The sequence below is a fragment of the Protomyctophum parallelum genome, assembly GCF_964188405.1.
Source record: "Protomyctophum parallelum genome assembly, chromosome: 14".
In the NCBI taxonomy this organism is placed as follows: Eukaryota; Metazoa; Chordata; class Actinopteri; order Myctophiformes; family Myctophidae; genus Protomyctophum; species Protomyctophum parallelum.
This window is the reverse complement of record NC_139709.1, coordinates 45,969,133-45,993,976: the sequence shown is the minus strand read 5'-3', so window position 1 is coordinate 45,993,976 and position 24,844 is coordinate 45,969,133. Positions and strand designations below refer to the sequence as shown.

Here is a 24,844-nt window from a genome sequence, read left to right as displayed (position 1 = left end):
CTGTCTGTGAACAAAGCACATATATAAAGTACAATGGACAATACAAACCAAGCTTTTCTTACATAATTCATACAGTAGGTGATAATACCTAAAAACTAACACACACACACACACACACACACACACACACACACAGAGGGACAGGCAATGCACACTATTGCATTATGAATAGGCCTTACTGTCCCACCGCAGAGGGTGGCCCACCGGGGACACCGGTAATGGAATCCCAGTTATCTGGAAGTGTCCCAGTCGGACCGTGTCGATGAATGGGAGTAAGTCATTCCCTATGTAGTGTAAACTCCCACCACCCCGACCCCCCCACTGGTTCAGCATTAGGTAACGCACACCAGAAGAGACCTGCCACTCCACACGTGTTCCACACCCATCATCATGGACAGCTGCGGCTGCCGTTTTTTTAAAAGCAACTCAGCCCCCGACGCGGCGCGAACGCAAATTCCATGCACCCACCCACCCGTCCGACATTCATTCCAGTCCCGGAATCGTAAAGTCACCAAACCGAGACCTCAGGGGAACATTCCTTATGGCTGGGGAAAAAAAGTTGTTGATCCCCCCCCTCCCCCCCGCTCGCCCTCCTCCCCTCCCCCAGAGGAAAAGCAGCATGGGCCCTGACCCAATTCAATCCAATCATCCATTCAGCTGTCGGGGTATACGGGGAGAAGCACGCCAAATTGATCTTTATTGAAACAGGTGGCGCTAACAAGGCCCTCCCCTGTTAACTATGCGCTGACAGCCGCCATAAGTTTTCATTCACACCTACTACTGTACATTAGATGGGGGGGGGGGGGGGGGGGGGGGTGTTAAGGAGGATTTTCTCCAATCATTCCTCAGATTGAGTTCTCCTTCATCTGCAGCCAAATGAGGTGGGGATTATGGGATAGAAGTGCCAGGGCTCTCCGTTTCATAGCCACACACTCGCTGCAATAAGTATTAATTAGCATGTCAGAAATGTACAGGCGGTACAAGATGGATTATGCGTGTGTGTGTGTGTGTGTGTGTGTGTGTGTGTGTGTGTGTGTGTGTGTGTGTGTGCGCATGCACATGGAAGAGTGCAGAAATTGACGTGCCGTGCCGTGTTTATTCTGTTTATTGCTACACATCAATGAGTGTTGGCTACTCCATCCCTTCCTCCCCTGTGCTCCTCCTCCTCTCCCACTCTCACCCTTTCTCCCTCCCTCTTCTCTTCTCTCCCCTTAGCCTAGCCGTCCCTCCATCCCTCTCCTCCGTCTCCCTCCCTCTTCTCTTCTCTCCCCTTAGCCTATAGCCATCCCTCCATCCCTCTCCTCCGTCTCCCTCCCTCTTCTCTCCTCTTCTCTCCCCTTAGCCTAGCCGTCCCTCCATCCCTCTCCTCCGTCTCCCTCCCTCTTCTCTTCTCTCCCCTTAGCCTAGCCGTCCCTCCATCCCTCTCCTCCGTCTCCCTCCCTCTTCTCTTCTCTCCCCTTAGCCTATAGCCGTCCCTCCATCCCTCTCCTCCGTCTCCCTCCCTCTTCTCTTCTCTCTCCGCTCCGACCTCCACTCCGCCTCCTCCATTGCTTCTCCTCTAACCTCTATTCTAATCCTTCCATCCCTGCCTGTTGTCCTGTCGTCCGCCTGTTGTCTGTCCGTACGCAAAATGGTGGAAAAATACATTTACTGTACTGTACTTAAGTAAAATTCTGAGGTGCTTTTAGTTTACTGGAGCATAGTTCCAACCTCTACTCCACATCTTGGAGCCAAATATTGTAAATTTTCATTCCACTGCAATTATTCAAAAGCTTTAAACTAATTCCAATACATATTGAATACCAGACATTTTACTTCTAGCTGACTGTGATATGGATACATTTACTTTAACCCATTCTGACCGGGCACCCATTTTGGTGTCGGCATCATGTTATGCTTTAGCTATTTAAAAATAGCAGATCTACAAGCTCATATCGCGCCACCGAGTGGCGCGATACGAGCTTGTAGGTCTGCTATTTTTTGAAAAATCGAAGAACGACTGACATTTTTTAGAATCTGATCTCAGGTCAGAATGGGTTCATCAGACCAGTGTGTGTCCGGCGGAAACCTCGTATGAATCTGATCTCAGGTCAGAAAGCACAACATCTGAGTTATCCTTTCGAACCGTCTCTCCCCAGAGCCCAGAACATGTTCCGCTCGGCCATGCGCTCGCCGCTCATCAGCTTCCACGTGGTGCCGTCCTCCATGAAGACGCACTACGAGCAGCTCTCCGCCGCCCACGCCGCGGAGCACGGCCCCGCCTCCTACTCCTCGGGCGCTTTAGCCCCGCCCACTCCTCCTCCGCCGGCTCCTCCAGCCTGGACACCACGCCGCAGAGGATGTCCCGCCAAGGCTCCCAGACGCACCCCCACCACCACCAACACCAACACACCGCCCCCCACCACCCCCCGCACGCCACCCATCCGCCTGCACCGCCTCCACACCTTCACCAGGCCGGAGGCGCCGATGACGCCTACCCTCCTCCTCACCCTCCTCTACCTCACCCCGCGTCGTCGTCGACGTCGTCGTCCTCCTCCTCGGCGGCCAAGCCCCCCACAGGCCACGCCGCCCCCCCTCGCCACAGAGGGTGCTCACGTCCACCCCGACCGGGGGCTACGCCAAGAAGGTGGGCGGAGGCTGAACATCCAACTGAAGAAGGGTGAGTTGTGTTGTCTATACACAGATAATAATGGCACGTGTTGATGTCTCGAACGTGTACAGTCTAGGCTATAGCACATTGTATCGTTGTTGTCGGGCTTAACCCATTCTGACCGGGCACCCATTTTGGTGTCGGCATCATGTTATGCTTTAGCTATTTAAAAATAGCAGATCTACAAGCTCATATCGCGCCACCGAGTGGCGCGATACGAGCTTGTAGGTCTGCTATTTTTTGAAAAATCGAAGAACGACTGACATTTTTTTGAATCTGATCTCAGGTCAGAATGGGTTCATCAGACCCAGTGTGTGTCCAGTGGAAACCTCGTATGAATCTGATCTCAGGTCAGAATGGGTTAAACCTCTTATCTCCATATTTTAACATTTTGTGTTTTTTTGGGGGGGATTTTTGCCTTTATTGATGGATATACAGTAGGTTGACAGGAAACGGGGAGAGAGATGGGGGGGGGGGGGGGGGGGGGAGACGTGCAACACGCGCTAGGCCGAACCGGGCCATATGCCCTGGCCTACTTAACCCATTCTGACCTGAGATCAGATTCATACGAGGTTTCCACTGGACACACACTGGTCTGATTAACCCATTCTGACCTGAGATCAGATTCTAGAAATGTCAGTCGCTCTTCGATTTTTCAAAAATAGCAGACCTACAAGCTCGTATCGCGCCACTCGGTGGCGCGATATGAGCTTGTAGATCTGCTATTTTTAAATAGCTAAAGCATAACATGATGCCAACACCAAAATGGGGTGCCCGTTCAGAATGGGTTAATCATATTACAACGTCACTCAAAAGTAGCAGATCCACAAGTTCGAAACGTGGCACATATACAGTATCGACGTTTTGAGCTTGTAGATCTGCTACTTTTTCTATTTTCCTCCTCAAACGTAACAGTTTTAGGCATATGAGGGTTACACCCGACAGAGGCAATAATATGCTACGGTGAAGAAGCCCCAAAACGAATACACAGAGTCATAATCCTGGGCATTTCAGACGTCCATTCTTCAACATTTGTTTTGACAATGGGGTATAACTGCTTCATGTCTATGAACCGCATCTGTGAAATGTTTTCGTTTTCACTAAAAGTAGTTTGGTTTGAAGTGGTCCACCCGCCTACCTGTAATGGAATGGATTGTTTTGTGGCCACATTAGCATATCCTTGTGTGCCATCAACTGTAATCTGTACTTGGATTGCTCTTCACGTCTGTTATCGAACCAACGAAGAGTTGGACCAAAACAATATAATCGTTTGAAATGTCCTAGGGCCAACTGATCTAATGGTACTTGATGGCCCTCTAAAACACGGTCCTATGATGGGAGCCATTTTCAGTGTCTGTAAAATAAACAAGCAATTGCTCAACTCAGATGCATCAGATGGTCATAGGGGACTTCAAAAATGGAACAATTTGTTCACACATGGAAATAAAACAAAACCTCGCCCTCAGGGCGTCTTACTGGTATTAAATTGATTTAAATTGCCACCAGTTTGTATTGATAAATATATATATCAATATACGATATATTGTTCCTAACAGGCATGCATATATATATATATATATATTAGGGCCGGGACTAATTGCGATTAATTACGATTAATTAACTACAGAAAAATTTATGCATTAAAAGAATTAACGCATTTTAATCGCACTATTTTTTTCACCGCGGAACGTTGTCACTGGGCAGTTTTCAGACGGACCTGCGCACCAAGTGTCCGTGTCCTCTTCAGACAATAACACCACCAGAAACCGCAGACGGTTCACCAGACTGGGGGAAGCCGCTGAGATCACTTTGCTTGTCCCCGTGGATTGGAAATAGGATTTAAAAGGCTATCTGATGGTAGCTTGGAGTACAGCACAGTTGTGTGCAATTATTCAATAAAGAATTATTACCCCTATTACTACAAAAACAATGTTTTATTGCTTAAACTTATGTATTCACTATTCATTGATTCACTAGTATACCAAAATCCATTTGAAAAAATTGCTTTCTCACTGTTCTCGGGTCAAATAATGATATGCGATTAAAATGGGATTAATCTAGATTAATTAATCGCAAAGCCTCTGATTAATTAGATTTTTTTTTAATCGAGTCCCAGCTCTAATATATATATATATATATATATATATATATATATATATATAATCACTGATCTACGAGGCTCCAAGTGCAAAGTTGTCTTCTCACCTGCTCAATGGTGAGAGGTCCACTGGTATGCATGGGTTCAAGTTCTCAGTCACCACGACTGATTTCAGTCATTTGGATGCCATAGAATCAGCATGTCTTCTATGGAAACAATTCATGCACCGACAATAGCTAACCTACAAGCTCACAATGTATTGCAGTGGATTAAGTATTTTAATCCATTCTGACCGGGCACCCATTTTGGTGTCGGCATCATGTTATGCTTTAGCTATTGAAAAATAGCAGATCTACAAGCTCATATCGCGCCACCGATACGAGCTTGTAGGTCTGCTATTTTTGAAAAATCGAAGAGCGACTGACATTTTTAGAATCTGATCTCAGGTCAGAATGGGTTCATCAGGACCAGCGTGTGTCCGGCGGAAACCTCGTATGAATCTGATCTCAGGTCAGAATGGGTTAAGATAATAAAAAGAAAACATAAGGTAATAAGCCTCAATCTGGAATATCATCAACTGGTTAGTTGTATGTAGAACAGCAAGAAAATAGGTTTAGAACACTATTATTAAAAAGTAATTTTACCTAATTGTGCTAGGAAACACAGCGCTAGTGTCTGTGTGTGTATGTGCATGTGTGTGTGTGTGTGTGGGGGGGGGGGGGGTAGTTCTTTCACGCTGTTTTCACAAATCGCAGATTAGAACTTGGCCTAACAATAATGTTCAGCCTTGAGACCATGTGTGACATGAGAGTGAGACTCTGTTTGGGGGGGAAACTAGAAAGACACTGTCGCTGACTCTGCCAGGGAGAAGGTGTGTGTGTGTGTGTGTGTGTGTGTGTGTGTGCGCGCGCGTGTGCGTGTGTGCGGTGGGGGTGTTGTAGCTGTTGACTGACAGCTGGCGCAGGCGGCTGCGGTCCCCTGCCAGCGGGACGCCAGGTGTTTCTGCCACGTCCGTGGGCCAGAGAGACAGTTGCTAAGCAGCGCACCGGTCCCCGTGTTCTGTCAAATGCCAAGTCGCGGCCCGACAGGGGCTGCACCACCATATGCCCAGTGAAGTTACCGATCCCAAATACCTTCCTCTACGCTTTCTCTCTCAGGGGGGGCCTGGAATCAAGCCAGAAAAATACAACAAAAAAGGTGTTTGTTGCATTATTCCAATCTGGATGTTTGCCGTGTGTGTACCAGATCCCAGAGCTTGATCCATTTTTTATTCATGAAGCACATTTAAAAACAACCAGAGGGTGACCAAATTGCTGCATAGTATGAAAAATGAAATGCACAAAACATACAAATACAGACATACAAATATAAAATGTAAAAAATAAAAAACATCATTAAAAAATAAAAGTGGCCCAACCATTTCTCCATGAAGGCAGGAGCATTTTTAAAATGCCAGGGAGAACAGTTGTGTTTTAAGTCTGGATTTTAAAATGTCCACGGTACAGACTTAGGTGCCGTGTCATTAGTCAGAAGGTTCATTGTTCCGAAATTACTATCCCTATCTCTAACCCTATAACCTAAACCTAACCGCAAGCACGGGAGCAAACCTAAACCTAACCGCAAGCACAGGAGCAGTGCATGTTCGGATTAACGGGACCCAGACTTAACAGAAAAGGTAGGCTTCCGCTTAACATAGGTTCACCGTACATACAATATAAATAATGGTAAGCTGTGAATGAAATCACTCCAATGCTATGTCATGATGCACTGATAAACAATGGGTCCCACAGCCAGCTATAGGGCTTTTGGAACATCAGCTGTCATCCCAATCCAAGATGCAATGTTCACCTCCTTCCACGTTTTGTTGTGTGCTTGGATCAGCCTCTCTCCAGGATTAAAGGCCCATTCCCACAAGGCCGCTTGGATCCTTCCATCCTTTGTCTCAAGTGCAGACTTAAGCCTGCCGCTCGGAGCACAGATTAAGCCCTCGCTTGTTGTTCATGAGCCCGGGGAATCAACCCCCCTCCCCCCCCTAACAAATCCCCTGCTGGGTCTCGCAAATCAATCACAGAGCTTCTGTCTGCGCTGGAAATTGCTTAGGTATGTCTTAATCAAGCTAATGGGAGTTTTAAAGATCCTCCCCATTTAACCCATTCTGAACGGGCATTTTGGTGTCGGCATCATGTTATGCTTTAGCTATTGAAAAATAGCAGATCTACAAGCTCATATCGCGCCACCGATACGAGCTTGTAGGTCTGCTATTTTTTGAAAAATCGAAGAGCGACTGACATTTCTAGAATCCGATCTCAGGTCAGAATGGGTTCATCAGACCAGTGTGTGTCCAGTGGAAACCTCGTTATGAATCTGATCTCGGGTCAGAATGGGTTAAAGCCTGGAATGGTGCGGTGCTGTTTACTGGCGAGTATAACACCGCTACTCCTCTGCTGGTGGGAAGTTGATTGGCTCGTCAATGCAGAGGGGGATTAAATACAGGATGTGAAAGAAAGCACAGTGGTTGGAGCTTTTCCTCCATTAGCAGCAACCACGGCTCAGTCAGATGTTGAGGGGATTAGGTGCGCAAACAATGGATGCTTGTTCTGGTCATAATATTTGTTTTCTTTTCCCCTTAAAGCGTAATAAAGTCTTTTTATTCATCCCCTGGAGCTGGTTTAGAAGATCCGAAAGCTTCTTAAAGGAAAAAAGAATCCACCGTGACCCGGTGCAAACCCCACCTTCAGCCTTCAGCCCCAGAAGTCACTTGATGGACACGTTGTGTGTCGACCAATTCTCAGAACAAGCCATTTGTCTTGTATGTCTGTCTCCTCTATAGGTCCGGAGGGACTGGGCTTCAGCATAACGTCGCGTGACGTCCCCATCGGGGGCTCGGCTCCCATCTACGTCAAGAACATCCTGCCCCGGGGGGCCGCCATTCAAGATGGCCGCCTTAAGGCAGGAGACCGGTTGTTGGAGGTGAGAGTATAGGAGGGCCTCAACCCCAGTTTACTGTGGGTCCATTCTCCAAATTTTTCACATCAAATTCAAGCTCTTAAAATGTCTTGAGTCGATGCAAATGTTATAAATCTTAAAAAAGCTGATATTCAAATTGCTGAAGTGAACTCTTGAGTGTACAGTTGGAACCAAATGGACCTGTTGTACACTCTCAGAGTTATGGGGGTCCTATTAGATCAGAACGTTTGAGAACAATTGATCTACACTATAATAATGTTATAGTTTTATAGTTATATATAATATTACTTCAAACTAAAATGCAGAGGTGCCCCTGAGCAAGGCACTCCCAACCGAGTCAACGGAGCCGCTCAGTGGCCAGCAGTAAAACACCCAGTGGTTGTACTGGCCTGAATGAATGTGTGTCATTAGATGAGGTTGGAGTAGGTCAATCCCCAGGTGGACATGGAGGTTAAACTAAATTAAACTGCCTGCAGTTAATAACTTCAGATTGAGTGGAGTGGTTGTTGGAGTCGTTTTGATCCCACTGGGCCTCCCCCTGCTTGCATTCAAGACGAGAACTCAGTGAATACATGCATTATTTCCACAGGCACAGCACACTAAAGCCACATGGAAATGTGTTGAAACCCATGCAAAGGATGGATTAATTCAGTCATATCCATACATTGTCATCGATTGTATTGCAAATTCACACATTCGGCCAATAGCAGCAAATACACTGGTAACTGCGCTGCTTTCCTTAGGTATTGATCACACAGCACAGGAACATGTCAAACTCTTTGCATATGCATACTGTATATCTTTCAGTTAATAACAGTTCAAGGTTACTTTATTTTGTCTCCCCGGGGGGAGAAAATTGTCTTGGACACAAATACAAATTTCTCTGCACCATATGTATTTTCATACTGTGATCCTGCAATGGTATATATTGTTATGAGCTGTGTATGGTAGTTAGAATGTGCTTTTCCACTAAGCTTATGATGCAATAACATAGACCCGACCTTTAACCCATTCTGAACGGGCACCCATTTTGGTGTCGGCATCATGTTATGCTTTAGCTATTTAAAAATAGCAGATCTACAAGCTCATATCGCGCCACCGAGTGGCGCGATACGAGCTTGTAGGTCTGCTATTTTTGAAAAAAATCGAAGAACGACGAATTTTTAGAATCTGATCTCAGGTCAGAATGGGTTCATCAGACCAGTGTGTGTCCGGCGGAAACCTCGTATGAATCTGATCTCAGGTCAGAATGCGTTAAGTAAAGTGTTGCCAGCGATTCTGATGGCATGTGTGGTGTCGGTCGGTGTCAGTTGGGGCCCAATTGAAACGCTGTTCCTCCTGCCCAGGTGAACGGGGTTGACCTGAATGGGCGGAGCCAAGAGGAGGTGGTGTCCCTTCTCAGGGCCACGCCCATGGGCGGGACCGTGGGCCTCGTGGTGCTGCGACAGGAAGAGACCTTCCTGACCCGAGAAATGGTAGGTACCCACAACTGTGTGTGTGCGTGTGTGTGCGTGTGCGTGTGTGTGTGTGCGTGTGCGTGTGCGAGTGTCGAACAGAGCTGATCTGCAAGCTTGTACATCTGCTATTTTTGGCTTTAGGGTTAAAAATGTCAACAAATGGTAAAAATGCCATTCACAAGTCTTCACACGTATTGGCAATACAAACGTGTACAAACGTGTGCGAGTGTGTGCGTAGATGGAGCGTTTGTGTGTGCACGGCATACATGTGATAGTCCATATGTACAACTGTACGTGCAAACCTCCATCCATTAGCCCATGCATCCACTGCATCATTCTGTCAACACCGTGCTTCAGACATTACACAATCCCACGCATGGCTTGCTGCAGATATTACTTGTGTGCATGTGGGGTTTCTATACTTTCTACAGATATGTACGTATTTCTTTGCGAGCGCAGGTGCTTGCATGAACAAATGTATATAATATGCATTTCTGTTTCCGCGTGTGTTACCTCCTGTACGTGTGTGCACGAGTGTGAAGGTACATGCATTAATAGCTGTACAAGTACGGCATTTTTTATGTGTGCACACACCTGTCCGTGCTGCATAGTAGATGTGTTGTGGTCAATTGTTTCTCTCTGCATGTATGTGCATGTTTTTCTGAACGTGTGTGTGTGTGTGTGTGTGTGTGTGTGTGTGTGTGTGTGTGTGTGTGTGTGTGTGTGCGCATCTGCATGCTCACATGTCATGACTGCAGTTAATGCTCACTATGAGTGTCTGTGTTGTCTGACATTTTCCCCACTAACACAATATGCCACCAGAGCATGCAGATTGATTGAGCGACCTGCTCTGTTGCTTAGAGCTCACAGTCTCTTTCTCTCTCTCTCTCTCTCTCTCTCTCTCTCTGTCTCTCTCTCAATTGCTCTCCCCCTCGTTCCCTTCTCTTGTACACTTCCTATGCATCCCGTTGTAAGGCAATAAGCATCTTATATTTCCCTCTCTCTGTCTCTCTCTCTCTCTAACCATCCCTCCCTCATTCCCTGTTTGTTCCACATTTCTATTTATCTCTCCATTACCTCTTGTGCTTCTTCCTTGCTCTAACACTCGCTGCCTGTTCTCTCTCGGTCTCTCTCTCTCTGTCTCTCCCTCTCTCTCTCTCCCTAGGACTCTTTCTGTTCCCTTCTTTCTTTGTGTCTTTCCGTGTCGCTGCCTCGCTCCGAGCTGATTTGTTAGATTGATGGATGTGATGATGCAGGTAGCAGACATTGAGAGAAAATCATACTCTGCAGGAATATCAATCAGCCCGCACCCCATGGCGCGAGTGCGTGCGTGCGTGCGTGTGTGTATCCCCTACACACACAGACGGACTCACACTAAACCACATACTGTACATGTACACACACATACTTGCATGCACACATTTTCACATCCACACAACCTACCGTGTCCTGTCCGCTTGCCTTTTATCTGTTCGTCTGGTTCCTCTCGCAGCTTTAAATGATACTTATTGTTGTAAACATTTTTGCTAATTAAATTGCTGCGCTACTACTAACTACTGACTGCACTCAAGGCCATGCTTTCACACGGTGGCTCCAGATGTTGCATTTCATTTGATAGGTAATGACTCGAGGTTTGGATGTACGTACAGGTACTACTAGCACATTATGGAGTTTCCTTAACCCATTCTGACCTGAGATCAGATTCATACGAGGTTTCCGCCGGACACACACTGGTCTGATGAACCCATTCTGACCTGAGATCAGATTCTAAAAATGTCAGTCGTTCTTCGATTTTTCAAAAAATAGCAGACCTACAAGCTCGTATCGCGCCACTCGGTGGCGCGATATGAGCTTGTAGATCTGCTATTTTTCAATAGCTAAAGCATAACATGATGCGAACACCAAAATGGGTGCCCGTTCAGAATGGGCTAAAGTCCTGACGAAGAAAGCTGGCGCACACAAAATTGGCTAAAGGATATATTATTGTACACTACAATAATACCCTCTGCGTTACTTGAGGGGGTTTTGAATGGACCCTTACAGGTATGTAACTCTTGAGAGTGTACAAATAGACCTAAGCGGTCCATTTGGTTCGCTTTTAGAGTTATGGTGGTCCTTGAAAATAAAATGTTTTCGAACCACTGGTATTGTAATTCTATATCAGACGTGAAGTCCACATTATGGGCTCTGACGGTGTGATGAACCCGGTTTCCGAGAACAGTTCTAAATCGGATGGAACCGATACCGATTCCTTAGTGTTGGCTCCAGTTCCTTCGGTTTCTCCTGTTCTGGATTCCAACCCTGTCAGAGATATCCTCCCCACTAGCCTCCGCTAGCTCGTTTTATCACCAGCCTTATTGAACGGCACCAAGAATTATGGCTCTGGACTGGCGTTAATTTCTCCTCCCCTCTTCTGCAATATGAACCCCCCCCCCCCCCCCCCAACGGTCACTGGGGAGGCCATTAGTTGAACCTGCAGCCATTTGCTAGCGCGCCCAGTCCATCAAACAGCTGATTGGTGACAATTATCACGGTCGAGCTAAACGGCCCAGGCCATTGGCTGGCCTCTCTTTCCGCAGGGCGAAATCAGACAAGGGGGGGAAGACTGATCAATACTCATCTTTAGATTAGAGTGTTGCTTTCATTGGCGCTGACACTGCCTAGCTGGTAGTTAGGCTGTAGGATTTAGTTGTTCTACCAGCGTTAACCCATTCTGACCGGGCACCCATTTTGGTGTCGGCATCATGTTATGCTTTAGCTATTGAAAAATAGCAGATCTACAAGCTCATATCGCGCCACCGAGTGGCGCGATACGAGCTTGTAGGTCTGCTATTTTTGAAAAATCGAAGAACGACTGACATTTTTAGAATCTGATCTCAGGTCAGAATGGGTTCATCAGACCAGTGTGTGTCCGGCAGAAACCTCGTATGAATCTGATCTCAGGTCAGAATGGGTTAAATGGGACTCAGGGGACTATGCCACTGAATGTCTTATTCTTTTTTTCCCCCGGCTAATTCCCATCGAGGTCGCCACAGCGGATCACCAGTTCCATCTGGTTGTGTTTTCTGCATGTGTCTTCCTCTGTGACTCCATCCACCTGCATGTGTTCTCTCATCACATCCATATAAACCTCCTCTTCAGCATCCTTCTCACAAATGTACACCTCAATGAGGGACGAGGATTCACATGTAAAACCTTGCCTCTCTCTTGTTGTATCTTCTAACCTTCTAACCTGGGCTGATCCTCTAATGGAGTCCTTTCTGATCCTTGTCAATTGAGAATCGTAGCATCCTCAATTCTGCCACCTCCAGTTGGAGAGTTTAACTTTTTCGCTGCCATCTACGTTTACAAACATAGCTAGGCTAACGGTACCTACTGGTGCTATCTACGCGTATGTTCGTAGACAACCGTATACTCCATATATGAAAGCAGCGACCGATTATTTACCTTTTAGCATTGCTCCGGTTAGTATGGACATGACAACGACATTAGGGCTATGGACCAGATGACCATAGATCAGACTGTGGCACGTGACATTTGACCTCCAGCGACAGGGGAATCTGAACCATTATCTCGTGATAATACCATTTTTGATGTGGTGTTAGTTCACGGTGTCATCTAAGGCAGAGCAGCAACTTCAGTAGATTTGTCATCAGAACATGTTCTTCATCACATATGGTTTTTTAACTGTGCGTCCATTACTCACAACCTTGGATCCATCCATCGATTCCATTACTCAACCCCACACTATACTGTACCACATGCACTGCAATGCACAGTCCTACTGTCTTCAAGAGTGCTGTGCTTTTGACTTGATTATTTTTGGGTTCTTCTGTTTCCTTGTCTCTTCCAGAACGCTGAGCCCCAGACGCAGTCCTCCAGAGATTTGGTAAGAATATACATGTATAATGATATGTAACGGCTTGCTATCCAACCAGCTGACCCCGCCCACTGGCTGGCGCCCAGCCTGCTCATTGTGTAACGAATGGCTAAATGTAAAGCGTTATACCATGTTTTGTTTGTGTGCCGCTACCGCGTTAGCTCTCCATGCTAGAAGCTAGAAGAGCCCTCTAGCCTGCAGCCCCTCCCCTGCATATGTATCAATGGTATAATTTAGTACCTGATGTATGCTGACGAAATCTTTCCGACGCTATGTTTATTGTGACACATGTGTGCATGTGTGTGTTTGTGTGCACGTGCGTGCGTGCGTGCATGAGGGTCATGTGGGTTGATCCCAAGGTAATGGACTCACCACTATACATTTCATGGTCACATTTTGTCTGTGTAGAAGCTATAGTGTCCAGACATTTTTACGGGTTCTTATTTATGACTCCATTTGCATTACAGGGCCACTTGTAATACACAGTACAGTGCATTTTAATACGCGCTCTCTAATATACAGCACATTGTAATACACACTCCATGAACGTGCGTGCGCGTGTGTGTGCTGATCACAAATGAACATCATTAATCTGAGTGTCATACAGAATACAGTCATGTGAGAGATATTAGCGGCTACGCTAAAGCATTACCTGCAGTAATGGCGTCTTTAGTGAGAGTGTTATCAGCAGGCGTGGACAGTAAACCATGTACATTTACTTGAGTACTGTACTTGAGTATTTGTATTTTTTGATACAGCACATATTGTACTGTACGTTTGACAGCGACTTTTCTATGAAGGGGAAAAGTAGTATTATGAATGCACCACTTAAGCCATTCTGAACGGGCACCCATTTTGGTGTCAGCATCATGTTATGCTTTAGCTATTGAAAAATAGCAGATCTACAAGCTCATATCGCGCCACCGAGTGGCGCGATACGAGCTTGTAGGTCTGCTATTTTTGAATAATCGAAGAACGACTGACATTTTTAGAATCTGATCTCAGGTCAGAATGGGTTCATCAGACCAGTGTGTGTCCAGTGGAAACCTCGTATGAATCTGATCTCAGGTCAGAATGGGTTAAGCCCCAATTCAAATAGTGAAAATAGAAGCTGTGTGTTTTTTATTTCAGAAATGATTAATTGGAAAATGTCTAAATTTCAACACAGCAATGCTTTGATAAAAAAAATGCATGTTGTAATTTGTATTTATTAAAGCATTATGTTTATATATATTTATTCCAGTACTCTTAACTCAAGTACAAATCTGTGGAGTATGTTTTGACCAGGACTATCTATACTTTTGCCTCAAGTACTGGGGGTTCAGTACTTTGTCCATCACTGAAGTGCAGTAATGGTGTCTCGGTGAGAGTGTCAGAGATCGTCGCCTTGAAGAGCGCTCCTCTCCTCTCCCATCCACCACAGTCACACACTGCCTCCTCTCCTCTCCACCACACAGTCACACACTGCCTCCTCTCCTCTCCTCTCCACCACACAGTCACACACTGCCTCCTCTCCTCTCCTCTCCACCACACAGTCACACACTGCCTCCTCTCCTCTCCTCTCCACCACACAGTCACACACTGCCTCCTCTCCTCTCCTCTCCACCACACAGTCACACACTGCCTCCTCTCCTCTCCCATCCACCACACAGTCACACACTGCCTCCTCTCCTCTCCTCTCCACCACACAGTCACACACTGCCTCCTCTCCTCTCCTCTCCACCACACAGTCACACACTGCCTCCTCTCCTCTCCTCTCCACCACACAGTCACACACTGCCTCCTCTCCTCTCCTCTCCACCACACAGTCACACACTGCCTCCTCTCCTCTCCTCTCCACCACACAGTCACACACTGCCTCCTCTCCTCTCCCATCCACCACATATAGTCACACACTGCCCCCTAAACGCCTGTTGAAAGCACATTCCTCTTTACTACGGATATTAAAAGACCATTTCCATCTGCATAACGCCCCATTTACATACATGACTCTCCTCGTAATTCCAAACGACCGAGGGCTGTGTTTCAAACAGAGTCTTCCTTGCACGAGCACGTGTGTGTGTGTGTTTGTGTGTCTGTGTGTGTGTGTGTGTGTGTGTGTGTGTGTGTGTGTGTGTGTGTGTGTGTGTGTGTGTGTGTGTGTGTGTGTGTGTGTGTGTGTGTGTGTGTGTGTGTGTGTGTGTGTGTGTGTGTGTGTGTGTTTTAAACTTTGCGTCGCATCTGGCCAACTATGGGTAATTGGTTCCGTTATCTGTTATCCGCGGCACGTTAGAAGCGTAATTGGCCAGTTAATTTGACTGGCGGCCGTACCTGGCAGCTGTGCGGACAATCCGTCCTGAGAAGGACCTGAGATTTAGCACGCCGACCACAGCTGGCATATCTCACCGGCACACTGTAGTGTATATATATGTACACACTCAAACAATAGACTGACGATACACATGACGGCACACACACACACACACACACACACACACACACACACACACACACACACATACATACACACACAGAGGGACAGGCAATACACACTAAATATACCCCTCATGAGGAGTAAGTGATGCCAACTGACAGTTGGCTAATTGCTGTTAGGTTAACGGCTTTGTTTGTAAGAATGAGACATTTAGCTGGCGCTGAAATCCAGTGTGTCATGCAATGCAACGGAACTGAATAATAATGCTACATTGCTACAGCATGACGGTAATTCACAGTGCCAAGTCCATGACTAAATGGCGCCAAGCATGACATCGTCAACAAGCATCAAGGAAAGGAAGATTATTATTATAACGTTTTTAACCCATTTAGGCCTGACCTCGAAATTAAACAAATATATATTCTAAATCCTCCAGTTTTCCGAAATAAATATTTTCACTATTTTTCAAAAATAGCAGACCTACAACCTCGTAGCGCGCCACTCGGTGGCGCGCTATGAGCTTGTAGATCTGCTATTTTTCAATAGCTAAATTATAACATAACGTTTAAAACACCAAAAGGAAAGAAAAACGCCAATAAAGCATTACACCGGGGGCTCCACCGGGTGCGTCAGCGTCGCGTCTCCGTCACCGTCGGGGGAATGTTCCCTTTTTAATCAATGAAGGGTGGCTCCACTGCCCGCGTTGCGTTGCGTGACTGCATTAAAATGGCCCCCGGTTCGTTTTTTGACGCACGCGACGGAGACGCAACGCGCCCGGTGGAGCCCCGGTGTTCAAGTGAGTTGAAATATGAGCTTGTGAGCGAGAAAACAAAACGGTGGGAAGTTCACCAAAGTTCTGCACTTTTGAAATCCACATGGATTACTGGTACAGTGCTGATGGTACAGTGAATTACTGGTACAGTGAATTACTGGTACAACTTTTGTCTGCCTAATTGTTTTTTTTTGAGAATAAGTTGAATGCCCCCCTCACCCTCGACAGGAAACAGGAAACCCACCATACTGAGGCATTATTTTTCTCACACAGTAAAAGTTAATGTAACTCTCTCTCTTTCTCAGCTTCTAATCTTTTAGAGGCAGAGAGAGATACATACTCTTTGGTGTGTGTCTCTTTCCTTCAGTCCCCGTCCCCGTCCCCCCCCTCTCTGCTCTAATCTTTTAGAGTAGGCAGAGATATACACTATTTGTTGACTATCCGTCTCTCCATCCTCACCTCTCAGTCTTGATTGTGTTTTCCAACTCAGTTCCCCACTCTCTTTCTTTGCCTCTCTCTCCCCCGCCTGTTTTTCACTGTCTATCTTTCCATTGGCAGCACTCTCTCTTAATCTCTCTCTCTCTCTGTCTCTGTTTCTCCCCTGTGATCTTTCCTGCGTCCCTGGAGTCCCCTCCCCTCTTCAAATGAATGTATTTCTACGCTCCTTTCCCGGCATATTATCAACCCTCCATAATGGCTTCAATGCTTTTCAGACGTTATCTATACGCCTCATTCTAAACAAACTCCTCGGCAGCCGACAACAGCAGTAACAACAGCAGCAGCAACAGCAATATACAGAAGAGTATATTGAGGCTTTTCATTTAGATGGAGGCGGAGAACGAGGGTCTTTGCAGAATCACTTTGATTGCAAGTAGAGTCAATGTACATATAACTTTCTTATGAGAAGTGCAATTAAAAACACATTAGTATATAATACACTAGTGCAGTACCAAATATCAGATTTCTTTGATTGTCAGTCTATTACAGGTACGCCAGTCTTCACCGACAGGGCTGCTGCTGAACATTAAATGGTTGCTGCTGTGGTTGCCCTACGCATGATAATGATGTTTGTGCTTGTCCTAATGTTGGTGCTAAATAACTCTTAAACTCACTGCCAGACCGGGCAGGGAGGAGGTGTCGCTTCAGCTCTGAGCAGATCCACACGGGCACGCATGCAACTTGAGGACACACGCACGCTCATTATTAATTGAGAAGATTATTATGAGGATCGGCTTGGCACATTTTGGTTGTGTTGCCCTTTTAGGGTGTGTTGCCCTACGCACGGTGGGTACTGTGTGCCTGTGCACTGTGTGTATGCCTGACTTGAAAGAGTTCAGGGTTCTCCTAAACAGCCACACACACAGAGGGATTCCAGGATTTACTTGACAACGAATCACTCCGCAACGCAGCATATTCGATCAACGTGTTACGGTTTCGGTACCCAGCATTGACAAGGCTATTGCGTGGGTGAAATTGTCTCTGTGGCTGTTGAAGTCCTTCCAGTGTGTTATATGTACAATATGTATGGACACAGAGCTGAGGCTGTCAATGCCTGTCAGTGAACCACTTTGAGCCCTCTATACATCCTTGTACGACGAACAGCGTCTGCGTGGAAGAATGGTTTTCACTATTTGTCTGACTATAATGACATGCCCAAAATGGGGACGCCAGGTTGAAAGTGGTTAGAATGTTGGAATGGGGACTGTATTGAAGGAAGGATTCATGGGCCTTAATGGAGAACAGCAGTGCGACGTTTCTCTCTTCATTAGCGCTGATGGCTTCGTTCGCATCACTTTCTCGTTCCCCCGCGCCTCACAGCACTTTGGTAACTTTTCTCATGAGAAGTGCAATGAAAGAAACTCATGGGGGTTGAAAAATCGCTCAGAGTTTAAATTGGCAAATCAACATTTCTTTTTCTGCTAGACAGTGCAGTGGAGGAAGACAGGAGATTAAATGTGACAATGGTAATGAAGCAGATTTGCACACACACGCGCGCCGTCGCAAACTAGGTCTGTTGCAACTGGTGTTACGCCACCACTCGGCACGTTTGGGGGTTCAGTGACAAACACAATGTTTAAAAGTCAACTCGGGGCAGCTGTAGAGCTGTATAGAGGCTGTTTGTTTGGTAATCAGAAGGTTGCCGGTTTGGCCCCCATGCCAGCCAGTCTAGGTGCTGAAGTGTCCCTGAGCAAGGCACTGTTGCCCGGGCACCCTATTCATGGCACCGCCTCCCTGCTCCTAATAGCTAGGATGGGTTAAATGGTCACATTCCACCTATGTGCAAATGTACAATAACGAATATCCCAAAACAACAACAAGGGGACTAAACTATTATTAGTGGTATATAGTAGTAGTAGTTGCGACCGTAGGTCACAATTACTATGAAAACCTGCACTAACGTTAGTTAGTTAGTCACCCCCCACGCCTATTATATGGCCGGGCCTTGTGACATCACACCTCCATATATGGTCACGCCTCGTGACATCACGCGCCCCCCATACTCCTTTGTTGAGGTTTTTGTTCAGTGCTATTGAACACCCTTTACGTCTGTGTGTTGTTTGGAAAATAATATTGAACCAATGAAAAGTAGTAAAAGGTGTTTCGGACAAAACCTCTTAACTCCATTTGACCCTCAAACTGTCTGCTAAAGCAACTAACTCCACCACCTCTCCCCGTTTCATGGGACTAATTGACAATATATAATCTATCACAGCTGACTTTGATGAGGCAGTGTTGCTTTGTTTTCTTCATTTCCTGAAAAATGAACATTTTGGAGTTAGGTGGGTTCTTCCCGACAGCAGAGATATGTTGATCTGTCCTCATCAAACCCTGTATACCAGGGTACCCCAATAGGTGGCCCGCGGGCCATTTGCGGCCCACAGAGCGCCCCCTTGTGGCCCATGAAAGAATTTCCCCCCAAAAAAAGAAAGAAATGTTCTTTTAAGGGTCCCAGATATAAATGGCATTAAATGGGGGGTCAGTAGCCTCTGCATGTCAAACTGGGCATCCTTTTCAAATGGGGTCTTGCCCTGAAAATTAATTTTCAGGGCAAGACCTCGACCTCGCGCGTGCAGACTCGGCCCCCAGCCTGGTACGCTAGTCAAAATATGGCCCTTGAGGAAAATTAATTGGGGAACCCTGACTGTATACACTCAAGACACGCTCCATATGGCCAGTACAGAATTCATTCTATATGTTCATCTGTCCTCATCAAACCCTGTACACTCAAGACACGCTCCATATGGCCAGTACAGAATTCATTCCATATGTTGATCTGACCCCCCCCATGCCAAAGCACCAGCGCTCGGCCAGCAGTCTGCCGTCACCCAGGCGGATGCGTGCACACGACCTTGCCCATTAGGCAAGGTCGCTTCTCGACCCTCAGGGTGACTTACTGGTAGTAGACTAGTATTATCACATCGTGCATATATCGCCTGTCTTTCATACAAGTGCATATGAAAACCTACGGTGGCAGAGGTGTCACGTTGTCTGTACTGTGTCTGTTTGTTTACACTGTTCTTATGTAGCAGGTTTGATGCCTGTCGGCCTGGTGCTAAGGTATGACTCGGCAAATATGGAGCAGCCTTTAGGGTCTGAGACAACCGCAGTGTCACATGAGTAATGACCCACTTCGTACAGTCTGGATGATGAAGACAGCCCAAACAAAGAGGGGTTTCAGAGGGTTTTTTAGTAGCAAAAGTCGGACTAGGAGAGGACATTCAAGACAATATTCATATTGTGTACAAGAGGTAAAAATGTGAGACACAAACATAATATGGAGCTGCTGCACTGGCTTTAGGGGGAGAAGCGTTGTGCAGTCTGCCAAGTTCCGGAAACGACCTTCAGCTCCATTTCTCTCAATGATTTGGTTGGTTTCCAGTGGAGGAGTAAATAATGCAACAGGCTGGAAGGAAGAGAACTCCACACGGTTCAGCTTCCCTCCATTACCTGGTTTTCCGGTTAGACGCCCCTCTGAGCGCAACGCCGGCAGGCTGCACTTTATCAAACAATTATGAGCATGCTGTGGGAGCTGCAATACCCATTCTGACCTGAGATCAGATTCATACGAGTTCTCCACTGGACACACACTGGTCTGATTAACCCATTCTGACCTGAGATCAGATTCTAAAAATGTCAGTCGTTCTTCGATTTTTCAAAAAATAGCAGACCTACAAGCTCGTATCGCGCCACTCGGTGGCGCGATATGAGCTTGTAGATCTGCTATTTTTCAATAGCTAAAGCATAACATGATGCTGACACCAAAATGGGTGCCCGGTCAGAATGGATTAACTGTAAACTTTGACCACTTAATTTCGCATCCAATCAGAAGACGGCCTGTTCGTGGCCAGAGAGACCCCCATTGGATGATTGAGCTGATTGCTGCATAACGTTATTGGCTTGCATGAGGGAAAGGGGAAAATGCAGTAAAGGCAAAATGGTGACCGCTTGGGTGGTCAATTGAGCGATGCTTCGTTTGACCAATGACCTGTGGAAACAAGCACATCGCTTTTCTCTCCCCCTCCCTCTCTCCCTCTTCTTCCTATGTTTCTATTTAATTGTTTGTCACTTTATTACCCATGCAGGCTCTCTCTCTCACTCTATATATCTCTCTCAAGCATACACGCATGCACACACACACGCACACGCACACACACACACACACACACACACACACACAGTCACACACACACGCAGCACACTTTGAGCCGTTGAAGCTGCTTCCCTCCACCTGCGCTGCACAATAGAGTGTTGATCAAAAGGCATCCGTCTTTACATCCCCCTGCCTGATGGTTCCATAATGGACCCATAACATGAACATTCTGTTCCATTGTTTACGCCATTAGTCACACAGCTTCATGGAAAATTACCGCAAACGCTATATTGAAAAGCCATCAGCGTGCAGCACTAACGCTGCAGCGATGCGTTGACAAGATACTATCTATCACACGCGCTGTTTCCTTTTCCACTCACGTTCCCGCCGTGATCTGATGAAATGCTGTTCTGTTATTAATGGAGCACGATGATGTAGCTTTTGTTGGGTATAGCATGACGGAGCGCGTTAGCATAGCGTAACCTGACATTGTCACTGCCTAGATACGCCTGTGCCTTATTGTATTAGTGAAGTGTAACCTAACATCGTTAATCGTCTGACCCGGTGGGACCAAGGCATTAGCATACAGTGCAACATAACATTTTCAGGACATCATACACAGCATAGCAATTGGCATTAGCAAAGCGCAACACACCCATTATCTGTGTAACTTTGCATAGCAATGCCAAAACACCTACGCTATATCGTTGCGTAATAGCGCCCCGGCGTGATTAGCATGGAATAAGAGCAAAAACATTAGTCATGTTGCAAAATAGCAGCGCATCATTAGCATAGCAATGATAGCCTAGCCGGGGTGATTAATTGCTGCACCTTTGTGCCAGCAGGCGCGCTGCTATTTCTGTAGCGGTCGGGTGGCCTGTGGTGAAGCCAGGCATTGGGAGGCCGCTGACACATACAAGTCAATCAGCGGGGGCCACTGTAGCGGGGAACCGGCTCTTTGGCTTAATTAAAGTGATGTTTCAAGCTGCCACCTGTTCCAAATACAGAGTGTGTGTGTGTGTGTGTGTGTCTGTGTGTGTGTGTGTGTGTGTGTGTGCGTGCGCGTGCGCATTACAGATGCAACAATGGCACGCGCACACACACGAACAGGCGTACATGTGCAGACTCTGTAATCACATGGATAAACGCACACGCATACATTACAGACATGTGTATATGTAATTTATGCTGCAAGTAAGCTCAACTCTGCACACACGGACAGTGGGCACTCAATTCAATTCAAAGGAGCTTTATTGGCTTGAGAAAACATATACCATTGCCAAACCAACAGTTGAAAATTTAATAAACATTCACTGCACAGACACTGTCACACAGATCATACTGTGTGTGTGTGTGTGTGTGTGTGTGTGTGTGCGCGCGCACATACGCACGCACGCACACTTTGAGCCGCTGAATCTGCTTCCCTCCACCTGCGCTGCACAAATGTGTGTACTGTATGTATGTATGTACCGAACACACATACATAAAGCCTCTCCCACAGTCTGTCTCACTTCTCAGACCACAGTATCTAAGTGATTGGGAGCATCTGTTGGTGTAATTGGCCAGTTGTAAAAAGACAGAGCACACAGACCCTAACTGGGAGGAGGGAGTTAATCCATGGAAGATATGCACAGGTTTTCTCTGCTGAATGTTCATTGTTCATGTAAAGCTGCATGCGTGCGTGTGCACAGTGCATGTAGCCTACGTTGTGTGTGTGTGTGCACAGTGCATGTAGCCTACGTAGTGTGTGTGTGCACATTGCATGTAGCCTACGTTGTGTGTGTGTGTGTGTGTGTGTGTGTGTGTGTACGGTGCATGTAGCCAATTCATGTGTCTCGGGGTTCGATTTGTGTTTGTGCACGCGATTGCAGACCATGTACACATGTCATTGTCATGTGGAAAACTCGTACAGTATGTCCAAATGCATTTCAATTCAGAGATACATAAAACCCACAGAGGGATATATACCGGTAACCACTTTAAAATAAATACTAGCCGATCTACAAGCTCACAACGGTGTGTTGTGAGCTTGTAAATTGGCTATTTGTGCAACTTTTGTGTGACACTAGTGTATAGCATGACGAAGTATGTCATTAATTTCGGAATTTGAAATATGGAGATACATGGTTTTCTGCCCGACAGCAACGATTTATATACTGTACCTGCAGGCATACACGCACACAAGTGCACACACGTGCATACACACACACACACACACACCTCACCACGCGGCCCATGCGGTGGCTGTCTCTGTGCCCTGAGCTCCCTTCTGTCCCACAGGTGTTTGATATTCATGGTTTATCCACATGGAGCCTCAGCCAGATGCTGTAGAAAGAGACAGACAGAGAGGGAGGGAGAAGGATGGAGAGAGAGAGAGAGAGAGAGGGAGGGAGAAGGATGGAGAGAGGGGGAGGGGGGGGAGGGAGGGAGGGAGGGAGGGAGGGAGGGAGGGAGGGAGGGAGGGAGGGAGAAGGATGGAGAGAGAGAGGCGGATGAAAAGAGAATGGAGGTAGAGGTGGGATATGGAGAGAAAGAGGGAGTGAATGAGCATAGTAAGCTGATGGATAGAGAGAGAGAGAGCTACAGTAGGCTGCCAACAATGCTCTCCACGCCTGAGTTCTCTTCAGCAATTACACCCCTTACTGCCTCCTCTCCACACCTCTCTCTCTCTCTCTCTCTCTCTCTCTCTCTCTCTCTCTCTCTCTCTCTCTCTCTCCATGTCTGTCCTCCGCACCTCCCTCTCCCTAGCCACACTCCGGGACCGAGAATAGCCGGCGTACAAGCTCACATCGCACCTCGGACCCGACACACTGTGAGCTTGTATATGCCGGCTATTCCTCGCCGTTCGACACCGCCGCCTGACGAAGTATGACTCTCTGGCTTCTCTCTCTCTCTCTCTCTCTCTCTCTCTCTCCAGCTCTTCTACCCAGTGGTGGACAAAGTACTCAACTGCAGTACTTAATTATCGTTTCTATCTGTTTTTTTTTGTTTTTTTTTAATGAATGCGCTACTGAGTCTACTTGATCGTAGTGCAGCGTCACATAAAAGTATTAAATGCAAATAGGTTCTCTCCTGATACTCCTGAAAATGTGTCACCTACCTGAACATGTATTTTCTGTTTATTAAAAGGTTAAGGCACTATATTCTGGTTGTATAGTCATTGCTCACAGGCGTCTCCCCAGCTCTTTAACAGAAGCATATTTTGTTTCAACCTAAAGACCTAAATCACTTACCCGACCTTTAAAGTCAGTTATTATTATCAGTTTAGATATACTGTATCTTTGGTTAATTGCCCATCCATGACTCCACCTCCTGTCTCTCTCTCCATGTCCCACTCCATTCATGTATCTCTATATTTATGTTTTTAATTTCAGAAGCCGTCAGATTGTTGTCGTTGTTGTTGTTGTTGTTGTTGTTGTTGTTCATTGTGATGATCGCATCCTAAAATGACTGAATTTGCATCTGCTTTTTTTTAAAACAGCACATAGTCTTATAATGGTGTAACCTTCGTGTCCAATCAATGATGTGTTACTGTATGTACTGTACACAGTGAAATCCTCAGTGTTAATTTAACTTCCGAGAGTGTAGAAATGGAACCAAATGGACCCTTACTTGTCTGTCTGTCTGTGCAGTGTGTTTGAAACCGCCAAAGGTTGTGAAATACAAAGAGCTGTGAAAGAGAAGTGTATCAGAGAGAGAGATTAGGAGAGAGAAAGACATGTATTAAAAAGAAGAAAGGGGGTGATGGTCAGGAATGGAGCAGAAAATGAAAGAGATTCCTTTTGTATTCCACATGGATTCATCATACCCTCACTTCTCTCTCTCTCTCTCTCCCCTCACCCTGTCCTTTTCCCTCTCTCTGTCTCTCCCACTTTCTCTACCTCTCTCCTCCTCTCTTTGTCTGTGTGTCTGTGTGTGTGTGTGTGTGTGTGTCTCTCTCTCTCTCTCCCTCCATCTCTCTCTCTCCCAGTAAACAAAGGGAGTTAATAACATGCTGACACGGAGCCGAATGATGA

At 46.4% G+C, this 24,844-nt stretch overlaps 1 protein-coding gene across 1 annotated transcript in view; it reads left to right on the top strand.

Moving 5' to 3' along the window:
• The window catches only part of LOC310871485 (partitioning defective 3 homolog), a 309,024-nt gene that overhangs the window by 152,292 nt on the left and 131,888 nt on the right, over positions 1-24,844 (top strand). The window contains 7 exon segments of the mRNA XM_083783040.1: positions 2,139-2,271; positions 2,274-2,570; positions 2,573-2,624; positions 2,627-2,659; positions 7,579-7,718; positions 9,062-9,190; positions 13,026-13,061. Of these exon segments, the coding sequence (XP_083639166.1) occupies positions 2,139-2,271; positions 2,274-2,570; positions 2,573-2,624; positions 2,627-2,659; positions 7,579-7,718; positions 9,062-9,190; positions 13,026-13,061 (820 nt within the window).